Source organism: Pseudophryne corroboree, chromosome 4 (assembly GCF_028390025.1).
Source record: "Pseudophryne corroboree isolate aPseCor3 chromosome 4, aPseCor3.hap2, whole genome shotgun sequence".
Taxonomy (NCBI): Eukaryota; Metazoa; Chordata; class Amphibia; order Anura; family Myobatrachidae; genus Pseudophryne; species Pseudophryne corroboree.
In genome coordinates this window covers 779,619,589-779,636,431 of record NC_086447.1, presented here as the reverse complement: position 1 = coordinate 779,636,431, position 16,843 = coordinate 779,619,589, and the positions used below count along the sequence as shown (strand labels likewise).

General features: G+C 49.1%; 1 protein-coding gene across 5 annotated transcripts in view; it reads right to left on the bottom strand.

The window, feature by feature from the left end:
• Positions 1 to 16,843, bottom strand: part of TRERF1 (transcriptional regulating factor 1) — a 366,725-nt gene that overhangs the window by 22,251 nt on the left and 327,631 nt on the right. For all 5 annotated transcript variants that reach the window (XM_063918304.1, XM_063918300.1, XM_063918302.1 and 2 more), the window contains one exon: positions 13,180 to 13,388. In XM_063918304.1, the coding sequence (XP_063774374.1) occupies positions 13,180 to 13,388 (209 nt within the window). The remainder of the gene's footprint in view (positions 1 to 13,179; positions 13,389 to 16,843) is intronic.

Below are 16,843 nucleotides of genomic sequence, written 5' to 3'. Positions count from 1 at the left end.
TCAGTCTGCCCGTTGGATTGGGGATGGTAGCCAGACGTTAAAGATAATTTCATCTTTAATGAGGCACAAAAAGACTTCCAAAATTGTGCAATGAATTGTGGACCCCGATCAGAGACAATATCAGTGGGTAACCCATGGAGCCTGAAAACATGGCGGAGGAACAAGACTGCCAATCCCTGGGCAGATGGCAATCGGGGAAGAGCAATGAAATGGGCCATTTTGCTAAAACGGTCCACTACCACCCATATGACTCGGCATCCGGCTGACAGAGGGAGGTCCACCACAAAATCCATGGAAATATGAGACCATGGCCTAAGAGGAACATTCAAGGGCATAAGTTGACCGATAGGCAAGGAACGGGGAACCTTATGCTGTGCACAGACCTGACAAGAAAAAACAAACTCCTTAATGTCTTTGGAAAGACCAGGCCACCATACCGAGCGGGAAACTAATTCAAAAGTTTTGGCGATCCCCGGATGCCCGGCAACTTTGCTATCATGAAACTCCGTCAAAACAGTTGCTCTCAAAAACTCGGGGACATAAAGACGACCAGCAGGAGTATTTCCAGGATTGATGTTGAAGCTGCTTTAACTGGGTAAATAAATCTTGTGTGAGGCCTGCCCGAATGACTGAAGACGGAAGTATGGGAGTAACAGGACTGTTGTCTTGAACTGGAAGAAAACTGCGTGACAGGGCATCTGCCTTGGTATTCTTGGAACCTGGCCTGAAGGTGATAATGAACTTGAAACGAGTAAAAAATAAAGCCCAACGAGCTTGCCGGGCATTCAGCCGTTTAGCTGATTCAATGTATTGAAGATTTTTGTGATCAGTCAAAACTGAAATGGTATGAGTGGCTCCTTCAAGCCAATGCCTCCACTCCTCGAAAGCCCATTTAATAGCCAGTAATTCCCGGTTACCAACATCGTAGTTGGATTCAGCAGATGAGAATTTCCTGGACATAAAGGCACAAGGATGTAATTCTAGAGAATCCGGATCCTTCTGAGATAGGATAGCCCCTACTCCAACCTCCGAGGCATCAACCTCAACAATGAAAGGCAATTCTGGGTTGGGATGTCTGAGGACTGGGGCTGAGACAAAGGCTTGTTTCAAGGCCTGAAAAGATAACTCCGCTTCACGTGACCAGTTGGTAGGATCTGCTCCCTTCTTAGTCAGTGCCACAATGGGAGCAACTGTTAGGCGCCGGGGTCCGCTCGTCGGTGCGGCCCGGCGCCTAGCAACCAGGGACGCCGTGCGCGTACAGCCGCCGGCTCCCTGGCAACGCTAGACGCCGGGCGCACGGAGCCGCTCTGACCCTAGCAACGGGGACGCCACGTTCGGGCCGCGTTCCCCGTTGCTGGGTCTGTTCTAATTGTATCATGATGTGCTGATTGTATCATGGTGTGCTGGCTGTGCAGCATGCAAGCTGCACGGCATTAATTGTGATGACCCAGTCTGGCTCCTGATTGGGGAGCTCACACTTATAAGCACCCTTTGGACTTCTCACAGACGCCGGTGATAGCTTCCTGTTTGCCTTTGTCAGTTGCAGAGAGTTTCCAGTCCTGCTCAATCCGGTTGTTCCTGTCCTCAGTGGTCCTGTACTCGGATATTTGTCATCTATTCCTGGAGTCTGACCGAGCACCTTTACCATCCTGTGGTGTTCGTGAGTCGCGGCGCAGCCGTGTGTTGCGGCTTGTCCGCTTACTGTTTATTATTTAGTTTATTTGTGCTCTGGAGCTTTTGCGGAGGATTCCGCTCCCACAGATCCACTCTGGTATCCAGCGGTGCTGGATAGGAGTAACGGATCAGTGGATCTTTGGTTGTCCTTTTCCCTGGCGGCTAGTCCGCACATACCTTGGTTTAAGTTAGTTAGCTTGTAACCCCTGGCCTGGTTGCTTAGTCAGAGGGCCCCTTGCTATCACCCTGTCTCGGATTTCCCTTTGTCTCCCATTAAGACCTGAGGGGGCATCGGGGTTGGGCAGACATAATCCGCCCTTCGAACGCGGCTGCCATGGGCTCAAGCAACCATAGTCTCGCAGGGGATTTCTGATTACACGGGCGAGACAACGGAGTTAGGGCGCCAGGGGTTACTAGGCTCTCCTGCTCCCACAACCAGCAAATCTTCCCAGTACTCAGACCTCTGCCATTAGATCTCCTCTGGTCTGGAGTACGGGAATCATAACATTATCACCGGCCAGACAAAAAAAAAATTAAAATTAACAGGAGTTGATTTTTTTTTACTTATTCAGTTGGGAGATTTTTGTCGGCCTCATGAATCCCACCGGTGTTGGGCCAAATCCTGGCCAGCTTCTAGTTAGTCAGATTCAAGAACTTACTCAGATGGTTCAGGATCTGTCCCTCCGGGTGAGGTCACAGGAAGATCTGTTACGGACTTCCCCGAGGGTCATTCCTGAACCAAAGATGCATCTGCCTGACCGTTTTTCTGGGGATAGAAAACAGTTTTTTAATTTTAAAGAGTCTTGTAAACTTTATTTTCGTTTAAGACCAGTCTCCTCAGGTACGGAGGCTCAGCGGGTTGGAATTATTATTTCTCTGCTTCAGGGGGATCCTCAGACCTGGGCTTTTGGTTTAAAGACAGACGATCCAGCCTTATTGTCGGTAGACGCCTTTTTAAAATCGTTAGGGCTACTGTATGACGACCCTGATAGAGAGGCGTCCGCTGAGAGTCAGTTGCGTGCTCTCAGACAGGGTAGGAATCCCGCAGAGATTTATTGTACGGAGTTTCGCCGTTGGTCGAACGACTGTGGATGGAATGACCCAGCCCTGCGCAGTCAGTTTCGCCTCGGCTTATCTGAATCTATTAAAGACAGTCTCCTTCAGTATCCCGCTCCTGAGACTCTCGATAAACTCATGGAGCTCTCTATTAAGATAGATCGTCGGCTCAGAGAGCGGAGGGCTGAAAAAGGAGCGTCTGTCGGGTCTACTCCTTGTGTTTTTTCCATCCCTGTGGACATGGAGGAGCCTATGCAGATAGGTCTCTCCAAATTGTCTCCTGAAGAAAGAACCAGGAGGCAAAATTCTGGTCTTTGTTTATACTGTGGAGGTAAGGGACATTTTGCCCGTAGTTGTCCGAACAAGTCGGGAAACTTCCCGACCAAGTGAGTTGTGAGGGGGTTCACTTTGGTCTGCAGCTTATCTCCTCAAATAATTCACTGTTAGTTCCTGCTAAAGTTTCCTTTGGCAGCCTCTGTTCCTCGGTCTCTGCTTTTGTGGACAGTGGAGCTGCAGGGAACTTTATGGATTTAACATGGGCCAAGGCCTTAGGTATTCCTCAGTTAACCTTGGGTAGGTGTGTCACCATGCATGGTTTAGATGGGAGTCCCTTGTCCAATGGGGTTATTTCTCTCTGTACACCTCCTGTTTTACTTTCGGTAGGAGCTCTACATTCTGAAAAGATTGAGTTTTTCCTTACCCATTGTCCAGCAGTTCCTGTGGTTCTGGGTCACCCTTGGCTGGCCTTTCATAATCCCATCATTGATTGGCAGTCGGGGGAGATCTTACAATGGGGTACCATCTGTAATAAAGAATGTATTACGCTTCCTATCCGAGTAGCTGCCGCCGTTCCCGCACCCATTCCTGTGGAATACCAGGATTTTGTTGATGTATTTTCCAAGGGCAATGCGGATATTCTGCCTCCCCATAGGCCTTATGATTGTGCCATTGAGCTAATTCCTGGTGCCACGTTGCCTAAAGGAAGGTTATATGCATTGTCTGGTCCTGAAACTGTGGCCATGAATGAGTATGTGAAAGAAAGCCTTGGGAAAGGATTTATCAGGCCATCCAAATCCACTTTAAGTGCAGGTTTCTTCTTCGTAGAGAAGAAGGATGGTTCTCTCAGACCCTGCATTGATTTTAGAGCTTTGAATAAAATCTCAGTAAAGAATACTTACCCTCTGCCGCTGATCTCTGTCCTCTTTGATCAGCTACGTTCGGCTGTGATTTTTTCTAAGATTGACCTGAGAGGAGCATATAACCTCATCAGAATCAAGTCAGGGGATGAGTGGAAAACGGCATTCAGTACTCAGTCAGGCCACTATGAGTATCTGGTCATGCCATTTGGCCTGTCTAACGCTCCGGCAGTCTTCCAGGATCTCATTAACGATGTGCTCCGTGAATTTCTTGGAAGGTTCGTTGTAGTCTACTTAGACGATATTTTGATATATTCTGATTCTGTAGAACAACATGTTACCCAGGTGCGTCAAGTTCTAAAAAAATTACGTGAAAATCACCTGTATACCAAGCTGGAGAAGTGTGAATTTCATGTTACGGAGGTATCCTTTTTAGGGTACATTATTTCCCCTCGGGGATTCTGTATGGAACCAAAGAAGCTCCAAGCCATCCTTAGTTGGGCGCAACCCACCAACTTAAAAGCAATTCAGCGCTTTTTAGGGTTTGCGAACTACTATAGAAGATTTATTCACTCTTTCTCTGACCTAGTTGCTCCCATTGTGGCACTAACTAAGAAGGGAGCAGATCCTACCAATTGGTCACGTGAAGCTGAGTTATCTTTTCAGGCCTTGAAACAAGCCTTTGTCTCAGCCCCTGTCCTCAGACATCCCAACCCAGAATTGCCTTTCATTGTTGAGGTTGATGCCTCGGAGGTTGGAGTGGGGGCTATCCTATCTCAGAAGGATCCGGATTCCCTTGAATTACATCCTTGTGCCTTTATGTCCAGGAAATTCTCATCTGCAGAATCCAACTACGATGTTGGTAACCGGGAATTGCTGGCTATTAAATGGGCTTTCGAGGAGTGGAGACATTGGCTTGAAGGAGCGACTCATACTATTTCAGTTTTGACTGATCACAAAAATCTTCAATACATTGAATCAGCTAAGCGACTGAATGCCCGGCAGGCTCGTTGGGCTTTATTTTTTACTCGTTTCAAATTCATTATCACCTTCAGGCCAGGTTCCAAGAATACTAAGGCAGATGCCCTGTCACGCAGTTTTCTTCCAGTTCAAGACAACAGTCCTGTTACTCCCATACTGCCGTCCTCAACCATTCGGGCAGGCCTCACACAGGATGTATTTACCCAGTTAAAGCTGCTTCAACATCAAGCTCCTGGAAATACTCCTGCTGGTCGTCTTTTTGTCCCTGAGTTTTTGAGAGCAACTGTTTTGACGGAGTTTCATGATAGCAAAGTTGCCGGGCATCCGGGAATCGCTAAGACTTTGGAATTAGTCTCCCGCTCAGTATGGTGGCCTGGTCTTTCCAAAGACATTAAAGAGTTTGTTTTTTCGTGTCAGGTCTGTGCACAGCATAAAGTTCCCCGTTCTTTACCCATCGGTCAACTTATGCCCTTGAATGTTCCTCTTAGGCCATGGTCGCATATCTCCATGGATTTTGTGGTGGACCTCCCTCTGTCAGCCGGATGCCGAGTCATATGGGTGGTAGTGGACCGTTTTAGCAAAATGGCCCATTTCATTGCTCTTCCCCGATTGCCATCTGCCCAGGGATTGGCAGTCTTGTTCCTCCGCCATGTTTTCAGACTCCATGGCTTACCCACTGATATTGTTTCTGATCGGGGTCCACAATTCATTGCACAATTTTGGAAGTCTTTTTGTGCTTCATTAAAGATGAAGTTATCTTTAACGTCCGGCTATCATCCCCAATCCAATGGGCAGACTGAGTGAGTTAATCAATCTCTAAAACAATATTTGCGTTTGTACTCGGCCAAACTCCAAAATGACTGGTCGGAGTTTCTTCCATTGGCGGAGTTTGCTTATAATAATGCCTGTCATTCTTCCACCAATGTGTCTCCATTTTTTGCAGTTTTTGGTTTTCACCCCAGAGCTAATTCATTTTTTCAACATTCCTCTGTCTCCTCACTGGCCCTGACCTCTCATCTTAAACTTATTTGGAGAAAAGTGCACCTGGCTCTCAGAAAAGCGGCATTCCGGGAAAAAAGATTTTCTGACAGGCTCCGGCGGCCGTGCACTTTTAAAGTAGGAGATAAGGTGTGGTTGTCGACTCGCAACATTAAACTTCGACAAACCTCAGCCAGATTGGGTCCTAAATTTATTGGACCATTTCACATTATCAAAAAAGTCAATCCAGTTGCTTTCCGGTTACGTTTACCAAAAACTTTACGGATCGGAAATACCTTCCATTGCTCATTGCTGAAACCATATGTTTCGTCCAGTAGATTTCCTCGTAAAATATCTCAGGGGAGATCACCTATAAATGTACAGGGTCAGCAGGAGTTCTTGGTGGAGAAGGTTCTCGATTCCAAGTTGTCCCGGGGTCGGCTATATTTTTTGGTACATTGGAGAGGTTATGGGCCAGAGGAAAGGTCTTGGGTCCTGGATGAGGATCTTCATGCCCCGAGGCTCAAAAGGGCATTTTTTCGAGAATTTCCTCAGAAACCTGGCTTTAGGGGTTCCTTGACCCCTCCTCAAGGGGGGGGTACTGTTAGGCGCCGGGGTCCGCTCGTCGGTGCGGCCCGGCGCCTAGCAACCAGGGACGCCGTGCGCGTACAGCCGCCGGCTCCCTGGCAACGCTAGACGCCGGGCGCACGGAGCCGCTCTGACCCTAGCAACGGGGACGCCACGTTCGGGCCGCGTTCCCCGTTGCTGGGTCTGTTCTAATTGTATCATGATGTGCTGATTGTATCATGGTGTGCTGGCCGTGCAGCATGCAAGCTGCACGGCATTAATTGTGATGACCCAGTCTGGCTCCTGATTGGGGAGCTCACACTTATAAGCACCCTTTGGACTTCTCACAGACGCCGGTGATAGCTTCCTGTTTGCCTTTGTCAGTTGCAGAGAGTTTCCAGTCCTGCTCAATCCGGTTGTTCCTGTCCTCAGTGGTCCTGTACTCGGATATTTGTCATCTATTCCTGGAGTCTGACCGAGCACCTTTACCATCCTGTGGTGTTCGTGAGTCGCGGCGCAGCCGTGTGTTGCGGCTTGTCCGCTTACTGTTTATTATTTAGTTTATTTGTGTTCTGGAGCTTTTGCGGAGGATTCCGCTCCCACAGATCCACTCTGGTATCCAGCGGTGCTGGATAGGAGTAACGGATCAGTGGATCTTTGGTTGTCCTTTTCCCTGGCGGCTAGTCCGCACATACCTTGGTTTAAGTTAGTTAGCTTGTAACCCCTGGCCTGGTTGCTTAGTCAGAGGGCCCCTTGCTATCACCCTGTCTCGGATTTCCCTTTGTCTCCCATTAAGACCTGAGGGGGCATCGGGGTTGGGCAGACATAATCCGCCCTTCGAACGCGGCTGCCATGGGCTCAAGCAACCATAGTCTCGCAGGGGATTTCTGATAACACGGGCGAGACAACGGAGTTAGGGCGCCAGGGGTTACTAGGCTCTCCTGCTCCCACAACCAGCAAATCTTCCCAGTACTCAGACCTCTGCCATTAGATCTCCTCTGGTCTGGAGTACGGGAATCATAACAGCAACTAGGTCGGAGAAAGAGTGAATAAATCTTCTATAGTAATTCGCAAACCCTAAAAAGCGCTGAATTGCTTTTAAGTTGGTGGGTTGCGCCCAACTAAGGATGGCTTGGAGCTTCTTTGGTTCCATACAGAATCCCCGAGGGGAAATGATGTACCCTAAAAAGGATACCTCCGTGACATGAAATTCACACTTCTCCAGCTTGGCATATAGGTGATTTTCACGTAATTTTTTTAGAACCTGACGCACCTGGGTAACATGTTGTTCTATAGAGTCAGAATATATCAAAATATCGTCTAAGTAGACTACAACGAATCTTCCAAGAAATTCACGGAGCACATCGTTAATGAGATCCTGGAAAACTGCCGGAGCGTTAGACAGGCCGAATGGCATAACCAGATACTCATAGTGACCCGACTGAGTACTGAATGCCGTTTTCCACTCATCCCCTGACTTGATCCGGATGAGGTTATATGCTCCTCTCAGGTCAATCTTAGAAAAAATCACAGCCGAACGTAGCTGATCAAAGATGACAGAAATCAGCGGCAAAGGGTAAGTATTTTTTACTGAGATCTTATTCAAGGCTCTAAAGTCAATGCAAGGTCTGAGTGATCCATCCTTCTTCTCCACGAAGAAGAAGCCTGCACTTAAAGGGGATTTAGATGGCCTGATAAACCCTTTTCCAAGGCTTTCTTTCACATACTCATTCAAAAGCTCCGGAACACAATGAAACTAAATAAAAAACAGTAAGCGGTCAAGCCGCAACACACGGCTACGCCGCGACTCACGAACACCACAGGATGTTAAAGGTGCTCGGTCGGACTCAAGGAATAGATGACAACTTCCAAGTACAGGACCACTGAGGACAGGAACAACCGGATTGAGCAGGACTGGAAACTCTCTGTAACTGACACAGCAAACAGGAAGCTATCACCGGCGTCTGTGAGAAGTCCTGAGAGTGCTTAAATTTGGGAGCCCTCCAATCAAGATCCAGACAGGGTAATCACATAATCATGCCGTGCAGCTGCATGCTGTACGGCCAGGATACAATTGAACTGATTAATTAAGACCCAGCAACGGGGAACGCGGTCCGAGCGTGGCGTCCCCGTTGCTAGGGTCTGAGCGGCTCCGTGCGCCCGGCGTCTAGCGTTGCTAGGGAGCCGGCGGCTGTCTGCCTGCGGCGTCCCTAGTTGCTAGGCGCCGGGCCGCACTGACGGGCGGACCCTAGGCGCCTAACAATACGGTGATAATGTTTAGCCGTCACGCCCTTCCTAGCCTTTATCAGCGTAGAATCCAGAATGCCTTTTTCTGCTAGGATCCGGCGTTCAACCGCCATGCCGTCAAACGCAGCCGCGGTAAGTCTTGGAACAGACAGGGCCCCTGTTGTAACAGATCCTGTCTTAGAGGTAGAGGCCATGGGTCCTCTGTGAGCATTTCTTGTAGCTCTGGATACCAAGTCCTTCTTGGCCAATCCGGAACAATGAGTATTGTTCTCACTCCTCTTTTTCTTATGATTCTCAGCACCTTGGGTATGAGAGGAAGAGGAGGAAACACATAAACCGACTGGAACACCCACGGTGTCACTAGTGCGTCTACAGCTATCGCCTGAGGGTCTCTTGACCTGGCGCAATAGCTCTGTAGCTTTTTGTTGAGGCGGGATGCCATCATGTCCACCTGTGGTAGTTCCCATCGCCTTGCAATCTGCGTGAAGACTTCTTGATGAAGTCCCCACTCTCCCGGGTGGAGGTCGTGTCTGCTGAGGAAGTCTGCTTCCCAGTTGTCCACTCCCGGAATGAACACTGCTGACAGTGCTCGTACGTGATTCACCGCCCACCGAAGAATTCTGGTGGCTTCCGCCATCGCCACCCTGCTCCTTGTGCCGCCTTGGCGGTTTACATGAGCCACTGCGGTGATGTTGTCTGATTGAATCAGCACCGATTGGTTGCGAAGCAGGGTCTCTGCTTGACTTAGGGCGTTGTATATGGCCCTTAGTTCCAGGATATTGATGTGAAGGCAAGTCTCCTGACTTGACCACAGACCCTGGAAATTTCTTCCCTGTGTGACTGCCCCCCACCCTCGGAGGCTTGCGTCCGTGGTCACCAGGACCCAGTCCTGAATGCCGAATCTGCGGCCCTCGAGAAGGTGAGCACTCTGTAGCCACCACAGAAGAGACACCCTGGCCCTGGGGGATAGGGTGATCAGCCGATGCATCTGTAGATGCGATCCGGACCACTTGTCCAACAGATCCCATTGAAAGGTCCTCGCATGGAACCTGCCGAAGGGAATGGACTCGTATGACGCCACCATCTTTCCCAGGACTCGCGTGCAGTGATGCACCGACACCTGTTTTGGTTTTAAGAAGTCTCTGACCAGTGTCATGAGTTTCTGAGCCTTCTCCGTCGGGAGAAAAACCTTCTTCTGGTCTGTGTCCAGAATCATGCCCAGGAAGGGCAGACGCGTCGTAGGAATCAGCTGCGACTTTGGAATATTCAGAATCCAGCCGTGCTGTTGTAACACTTCCCGAGAGCGTGCTACGCTGATCAGCAACTGCTCTCTGGACCTCGCCTTTATGAGGAGATCGTCCAAGTATGGGATAATTGTGACTCCCTGCTTTCGCAGGAGCACCATCATTTCTGCCATTACCTTGGTAAACATTCTCGGTGCCGTGGACAGACCAAACGGCAACATCTGGAATTGGTAATGACAATCCTGTACCACATATCTGAGGTACTCCTGATGAGGTGGATAAATGGGGACATGAAGGTAAGCATCCTTTATGTCCAGAGACACCATAAAATCCCCTTCCTTCAGACTTGCGATGACCGCTCTGAGCGAATCCATCTTGAACTTGAACCTTTTCAGGTATATGTTCAGGGATTTTAAATTCAATATGGGTCTGACCGAACCGTCCGGTTTCGGTACCACAAACATTGTCGAATAGTAACCCCTTCCCTGTTGAAGGAGGGGAACCTTTACCACCACCTGCTGGAGATTCAATTTGTGAATTGCTGCTAACACTATTTCCCTCTCTATGGGGGAAGCTGGCAGGGCCGATTTGAGGTAACGGTGAGGGGGCATCACTTCGAATTCCAGCTTGTATCCCTGAGACACAATCTTATAGCCCAGGGATCCACCTGTGAGTGAACCCACTTGTGGCTGAAATTTCGGAGACGCGCCCCCACGGGCCTGGCTCCGCTTGTGGAGCCCCAGCGTCATGCGATGGATTTTGTAGAGGCCGGGGAGGACTTCTGTTCCTGGGAACTAGCTGTGTTGTGCAGCTTCTTTCCTCTGCCCCTGCCTCTGGCAAGAAAGGACGCACCTCGGACTTTCTTGTTTTTCTGTGATCGAAAGGACTGCATTTGGTAATACGGTGCTCTCTTAGGTTGTGAGGGAATATATGGCAAAAAATTTGACTTTCCAGCCGTAGCTGTGGAGACCAGGTCCGAGAGACCGTCCCCAAACAACTCCACACCCCTGTAAGGTAAAACCTCCATGTGCCTTTTTGAGTCGGCATCGCCTGTCCATTGCCGAGTCCACAGGACCCTTCTGGCGGAAATCGACATTGCATTTATTCTAGAGCCCAGTAGGCTAATGTCTCTTTGGGCATCTCTCATATATAGGACAGCGTCTTTTATATGCCCCAGGGTCAGTACTATAGTATCCTTGTCCAAGGTATCAAGTTCCTCAGATAAGGTATCTGTCCATGCTGCTACAGCACTACACATCCAGGCCGACGCAATCGCCGGCCTTAGTAGGGTACCTGAATGTGTATAAATGGACTTCAGGATACCCTCCTGCTTTCTATCCACAGCATCTTTTAGGGTGGCCGTATCCTGTGACGGCAGGGCTACCCTCTTGGATAAGCGTGTTAAAGCTTTGTCTACCCTAGGGGAGGATTCCCAGCGTAACCTGTCCGTTGGCGGGAAAGGATACGCCATAAGCATCCGTTTGGAAATCTGCAGTTTTCTATCTGGAGATTCCCAAGCCTTTTCACATAACTCATTTAACTCATGTGAAGGTGGAAAGGTCACCTCTTGCCTTTTCTCCCCATACATATAAACCCTCTTGTCAGGGACTGGGGTTTTCTCTGTGATGTGTAACACATCTTTCATTGCTATAATCATGTAGCGGATGGCTTTAGCCATTTTAGGCTGCAACTTTGCATCATCGCCATCGACACTGGAGTCGGAATCCGTGTCGATATCTGTGTCAACAACTTGGGATAGTGGGCGCTTCTGAGACCCCGACGGCCTCTGCGCTGTAGGATCAGGCATGGGTTGAGACCCTGACTGTCCCAAGGCTTCAGCTTTATCCAACCTTTTATGCAAGGAATTAGCATTATAATTTAAAACCTTCCACATATCCATCCAATCGGGTGTCGGCGCTGTCGGCGTCGACCCCACATTCATTTGTACCCGCTCTGTTTCCACATAGCCTTCCTCGTCAAACATGCCGACACAAGCATACCGACACACCACACACACAGGGGATGCTCTATTTGAAGACAGTTCTCCCACAAGGCCTTTTGGAGAGACAGAGAGAGAGTATGCCAGCACACACCCCAGCGCTATATTACCCAGGCGTCACACAGTAACTTAGTGTTAACCCAGTAGCTGCTGTATAACTGTTTTTGCGCCAAATTTATGTGCCCCCCCCTCTCTTTTTACCCTCTTTCTACCGTGATTCTTCAGGGGAGAGCCTGGGGAGCGTCCTCTCAGCGGAACTGTGGAGAGAAAATGGCGCTGGTGAGTGCTGAGGAAGAAGCCCCGCACCCTCAGCGGCGGGCTTCTGTCCCGCGTTTTGTGTAAAAATAATGGCGGGGGCTCATGCATATATACAGTGCCCAACTGTATATATGCTGCTTTTGCCAAGAGGTACCTAATTGCTGCCCAGGGCGCCCCCCCTGCGCCCTACAGTGACCGGAGTGTGTGGGTTTAGTGTGGGAGCAATGGCGCATAGCTGCAGTGCTGTGCGCTACCTCATATGAAGACTGGAGTCTTCTGCCGCCGATTTCGAAGTCTTCTTGCTTCTCACGCCGGCTTCTGTCTTCTGGCTCTGCGAGGGGGACGGCGGCGCGGCTCCGGGATCGGACGACCAAGGGTGCGTTCCTGTGTACGATCCCTCTGGAGCTAATGGTGTCCAGTAGCCTAAGAAGCAGGACCTATCTTCTAGTGAGTAGGGCTGCTTCTCTCCCCTCAGTCCCACGTAGCAGAGAGTCTGTTGCCAGCAGGTATCTCTGAAAATAAAAAATCCTAACAAAATACTTTCTTTTTTAGCAAGCTCAGGAGAGCTCACTAAGGTGCACCCAGCTCGTCCGGGCACAGATTCAAACTGAGGTCTGGAGGAGGGACATAGAGGGAGGAGCCAGTGCACACCAGTATCCTAATTCTTTCTTAAAGTGCCCTGTCTCCTGCGGAGCCCGTCTATCCCCCATGGTCCTTACGGAGTCCCCAGCATCCACTAGGACGTTAGAGAAAATAAACTTACACCCTTTTAAAATGCTTTGAGAAGTCTGTACGAGTGCCGCCGACTTTTGGAGAATACATGGGGCTAGTGCTACTAACCCACGGAGGGCACCACAGCAAGTATATCCATTAATCCCTTATTGGAGTGCCGGGTATCAACAGTATTCTATATATATATATATATATATATATATATATATATATATATTGCAATGCTGAATTCCAAACGACCATACTTATAGTTTAACAAACTTCTGACATGAAAAGGAGAGATAATGGGTATAAATCTGTTTCTTACTTGCCGCAGACTTTACAAGGGAATATTGATGCAGCGTCCGTTTCTCCGCTGGTGTTACTGTGCGCAGGAGAACTTTTCACAGAACCGTACCCGCTCTGAGAGCCTGACTTCTGTCTACCTGTGCCAGTGGTTGGAAAAACCTTGGATGGGACACTTGTTCCGCCATGAATACGAGCATGGCCATTCAATGCCTGCTTGGAGCAGAAGATCTGGAAATAGAAAAAGTGTAACATATATTTAGCCATCTCAATGAGGCTGAGCCAGGTTGAGAACTCATCAATTATATTAACATACTAGTAACTAATGATGACTAGGGGGGAATTCAAGACTTACCTCAGGCTTATAGCTCCTGAGTCAAGTGCCTGGAGCTATTTAATTACTGCTCACAGCTAGCTTTGATGGTGCACTTAACACAGATTTCTGCTAGCATCTCAGGAGTGAATGAACAGAAAATAAGAATTTACTCACCGGTAATTCTATTTCTCGTAGTCCGTAGTGGATGCTGGGGACTCCGTCAGGACCATGGGGAATAGCGGCTCCGCAGGAGACAGGGCACAAAATTTAAAAGTTTGACCACTAGGTGGTGTGTACTGGCTCCTCCCCCTATGACCCTCCTCCAAGCCTCAGTTAGGATACTGTGCCCGGACGAGCGTACACAATAAGGAAGGATTTTGAATCCCGGGTAAGACTCATACCAGCCACACCAATCACACCGTACAACTTGTGATCTGAACCCAGTTAACAGTATGATAACGTAGGAGCCTCTGAAAAGATGGCTCACAACAATAAACAACCCGATTTTTTTGTAACAATAACTATGTACAAGTATTGCAGACAATCCGCACTTGGGATGGGCGCCCAGCATCCACTACGGACTACGAGAAATAGAATTACCGGTGAGTAAATTCTTATTTTCTCTGACGTCCTAGTGGATGCTGGGGACTCCGTCAGGACCATGGGGATTATACCAAAGCTCCCAAACGGGCGGGAGAGTGCGGATGACTCTGCAGCACCGAATGAGAGAGCTCCAGGTCCTCCTTAGCCAGGGTATCAAATTTGTAGAATTTTACAAACGTGTTCTCCCCTGACCACGTAGCTGCTCGGCAGAGTTGTAATGCCGAGACCCCTCGGGCAGCCGCCCAAGATGAGCCCACCTTCCTTGTGGAGTGGGCATTGACAGATTTAGGCTGTGGCAGGCCTGCCACAGAATGTGCCAGTTGAATTGTGCTACAAATCCAACGAGCAATCGTCTGCTTAGAAGCAGGAGCACCCAGCTTGTTGGGTGCATACAGTATAAACAGCGAGTCAGATTTTCTGACTCCAGCCGTCCTTGAAATATATATTTTCAATGCTCTGACAACGTCCAGCAACTTGGAATCCTCCAAATCGCTAGTAGCCGCAGGCACCACAATAGGCTGGTTCAGGTGAAACGCTGATACCACCTTAGGCAGAAAATGAGGACGTGTCCTCAATTCTGCCCTGTCCGAATGGAAAATCAGATATGGGCTTTTATACGATAAAGCCGCCAATTCCGACACTCTCCTGGCTGAAGCCAGGGCCAGTAGCATGGTTACTTTCCATGTAAGATATTTCAAATCTACCGATTTGAGTGGCTCAAACCAATGGGATTTGAGAAAATCCAAAACTACATTGAGATCCCACGGTGCCACTGGGGGCACAACCGGGGGCTGTATATGTAGTACTCCTTTTACAAAAGTCTGGACTTCAGGAACTGAAGCCAATTCTTTCTGGAAGAAAATCGACAGGGCCGAAATTTGAACCTTAATGGACCCTAATTTGAGGCCCATAGATAATCCTGTTTGCAGGAAATGTAGGAATCGACCCAGTTGAAATTCCTCTGTCGAGGCCTTCCTGGCCTCACACCATGCAACATATTTTCTCCAAATGCGGTGATAATGTTGTGCAGTCACCTCCTTCCTGGCTTTGACCAGGGTAGGGATGACCTCTTCCGGAATGCCTTTTTCCCTTAGGATCCGGCGTTCAACCGCCATGCCGTCAAACGCAGCCGCGGTAAGTCTTGGAATAGACACGGTCTCTGCTGAAGCAGATCCCTTCTTAGAGGTAGAGGCCACGGATCTTCCGTGAGCATCTCCTGAAGTTCCGGGTACCAAGTCCTTCTTGGCCAGTCCGGAGCCACTAGTATCGTTCTTACTCCCCTTTGCCGTATAATTCTCAGTACCTTGGGTATGAGAGGCAGAGGAGGGAACACATACACTGACTGGTACACCCATGGTGTTACCAGAGCGTCCACAGCTATTGCCTGAGGGTCTCTTGACCTGGCGCAATACCTGTCCAGTTTTTTGTTGAGGCGGGACGCCATCATGTCCACCATTGGTCTTTCCCAATGGACTACAATCATGTGGTGAACACTGCTGACAGTGCTATCACATGATTTTCCACCCAGCGAAGAATCCTTGCAGCTTCTGCCATTGCCCTCCTGCTTCTTGTGCCGCCCTGTCTGTTTACGTGGGCGACTGCCGTGATGTTGTCCGACTGGATCAACACCGGCTGACCCTGTAGCAGAGGTTTTGCCAGGCTTAGAGCATTGTAGATTGCTCTTAGTTCCAGTATATTTATGTGAAGAGACGTTTCCAGGCTTGACCACACGCCCTGGAAGTTTCTTCCTTGTGTGACCGCTCCCCAGCCTCTCAGGCTGGCATCCGTGGTCACTAGGACCCAGTTCTGTATGCCGAATCTGCGGCCCTCTAACAGATGAGCACTCTGCAACCACCATAGCAGAGAGACCCTTGTCCTTGTCGACAATTTTATCCGCTGATGCATCTGCAGATGCGATCCGGACCATTTGTCTAGCAGATCCCACTGAAAAATTCGTGCATGGAATCTGCCGAATGGAATTGCTTCGTAAGAAGCCACCATTTTTCCCAGGACTCTTGTGCATTGATGCACAGACACTGTCCCTGGTTTTAGGAGGTTCCTGACGAGTTCGGATAACTCCCTGGCTTTCTCCTCCGGAAGAAATACCTTTTTCTGAACAGTGTCCAGAATCATCCCTAGGAACAGCAGACGTGTCGTCGGGATCAGTTGGGATTTTGGAAAATTCAGAATCCACCCGTGCTGTTGGAGCACTACTTGAGTTAGTGCTACTCCGACCTCCAGCTGTTCTCTGGATCTTGCCCTTATCAGGAGATCGTCCAAGTAAGGGATAATTAATACGCCTTCTCTTCGAAGAAGGATCATCATTTCGGCCATTACCTTGGTAAAGACCCTGGGTGCCGTGGACAATCCAAACGGCAGCGTCTGAAACTGATAATGACAGTTTTGTACCACGAACCTGAGGTACCCTTGGTGTGAAGGGCAAATTGGGACATGAAGGTAAGCATCCTTGATGTCCAAGGACACCATAAAATCCCCTTCTTCCAGATTCGCTATCACTGCTCTGAGTGACTCCATCTTGAACTTGAATTTTTGTATGTACAGGTTCAGAGATTTCAGATTTAGAATAGGTCTTACCGAGCCGTCCGGCTTCGGTACCACAAATAGCGTGGAGTAATACCCCTTTCCCTGTTGTAGAAGGGGTACCTTGATTATCACCTGCTGAGAATACAGCTTGTGAATGGCTTCCAATACCGTCGCCCTGTCTGAGGGAGACGTTGGCAAAGCAGATTTTAGGAACCGGCGAGGG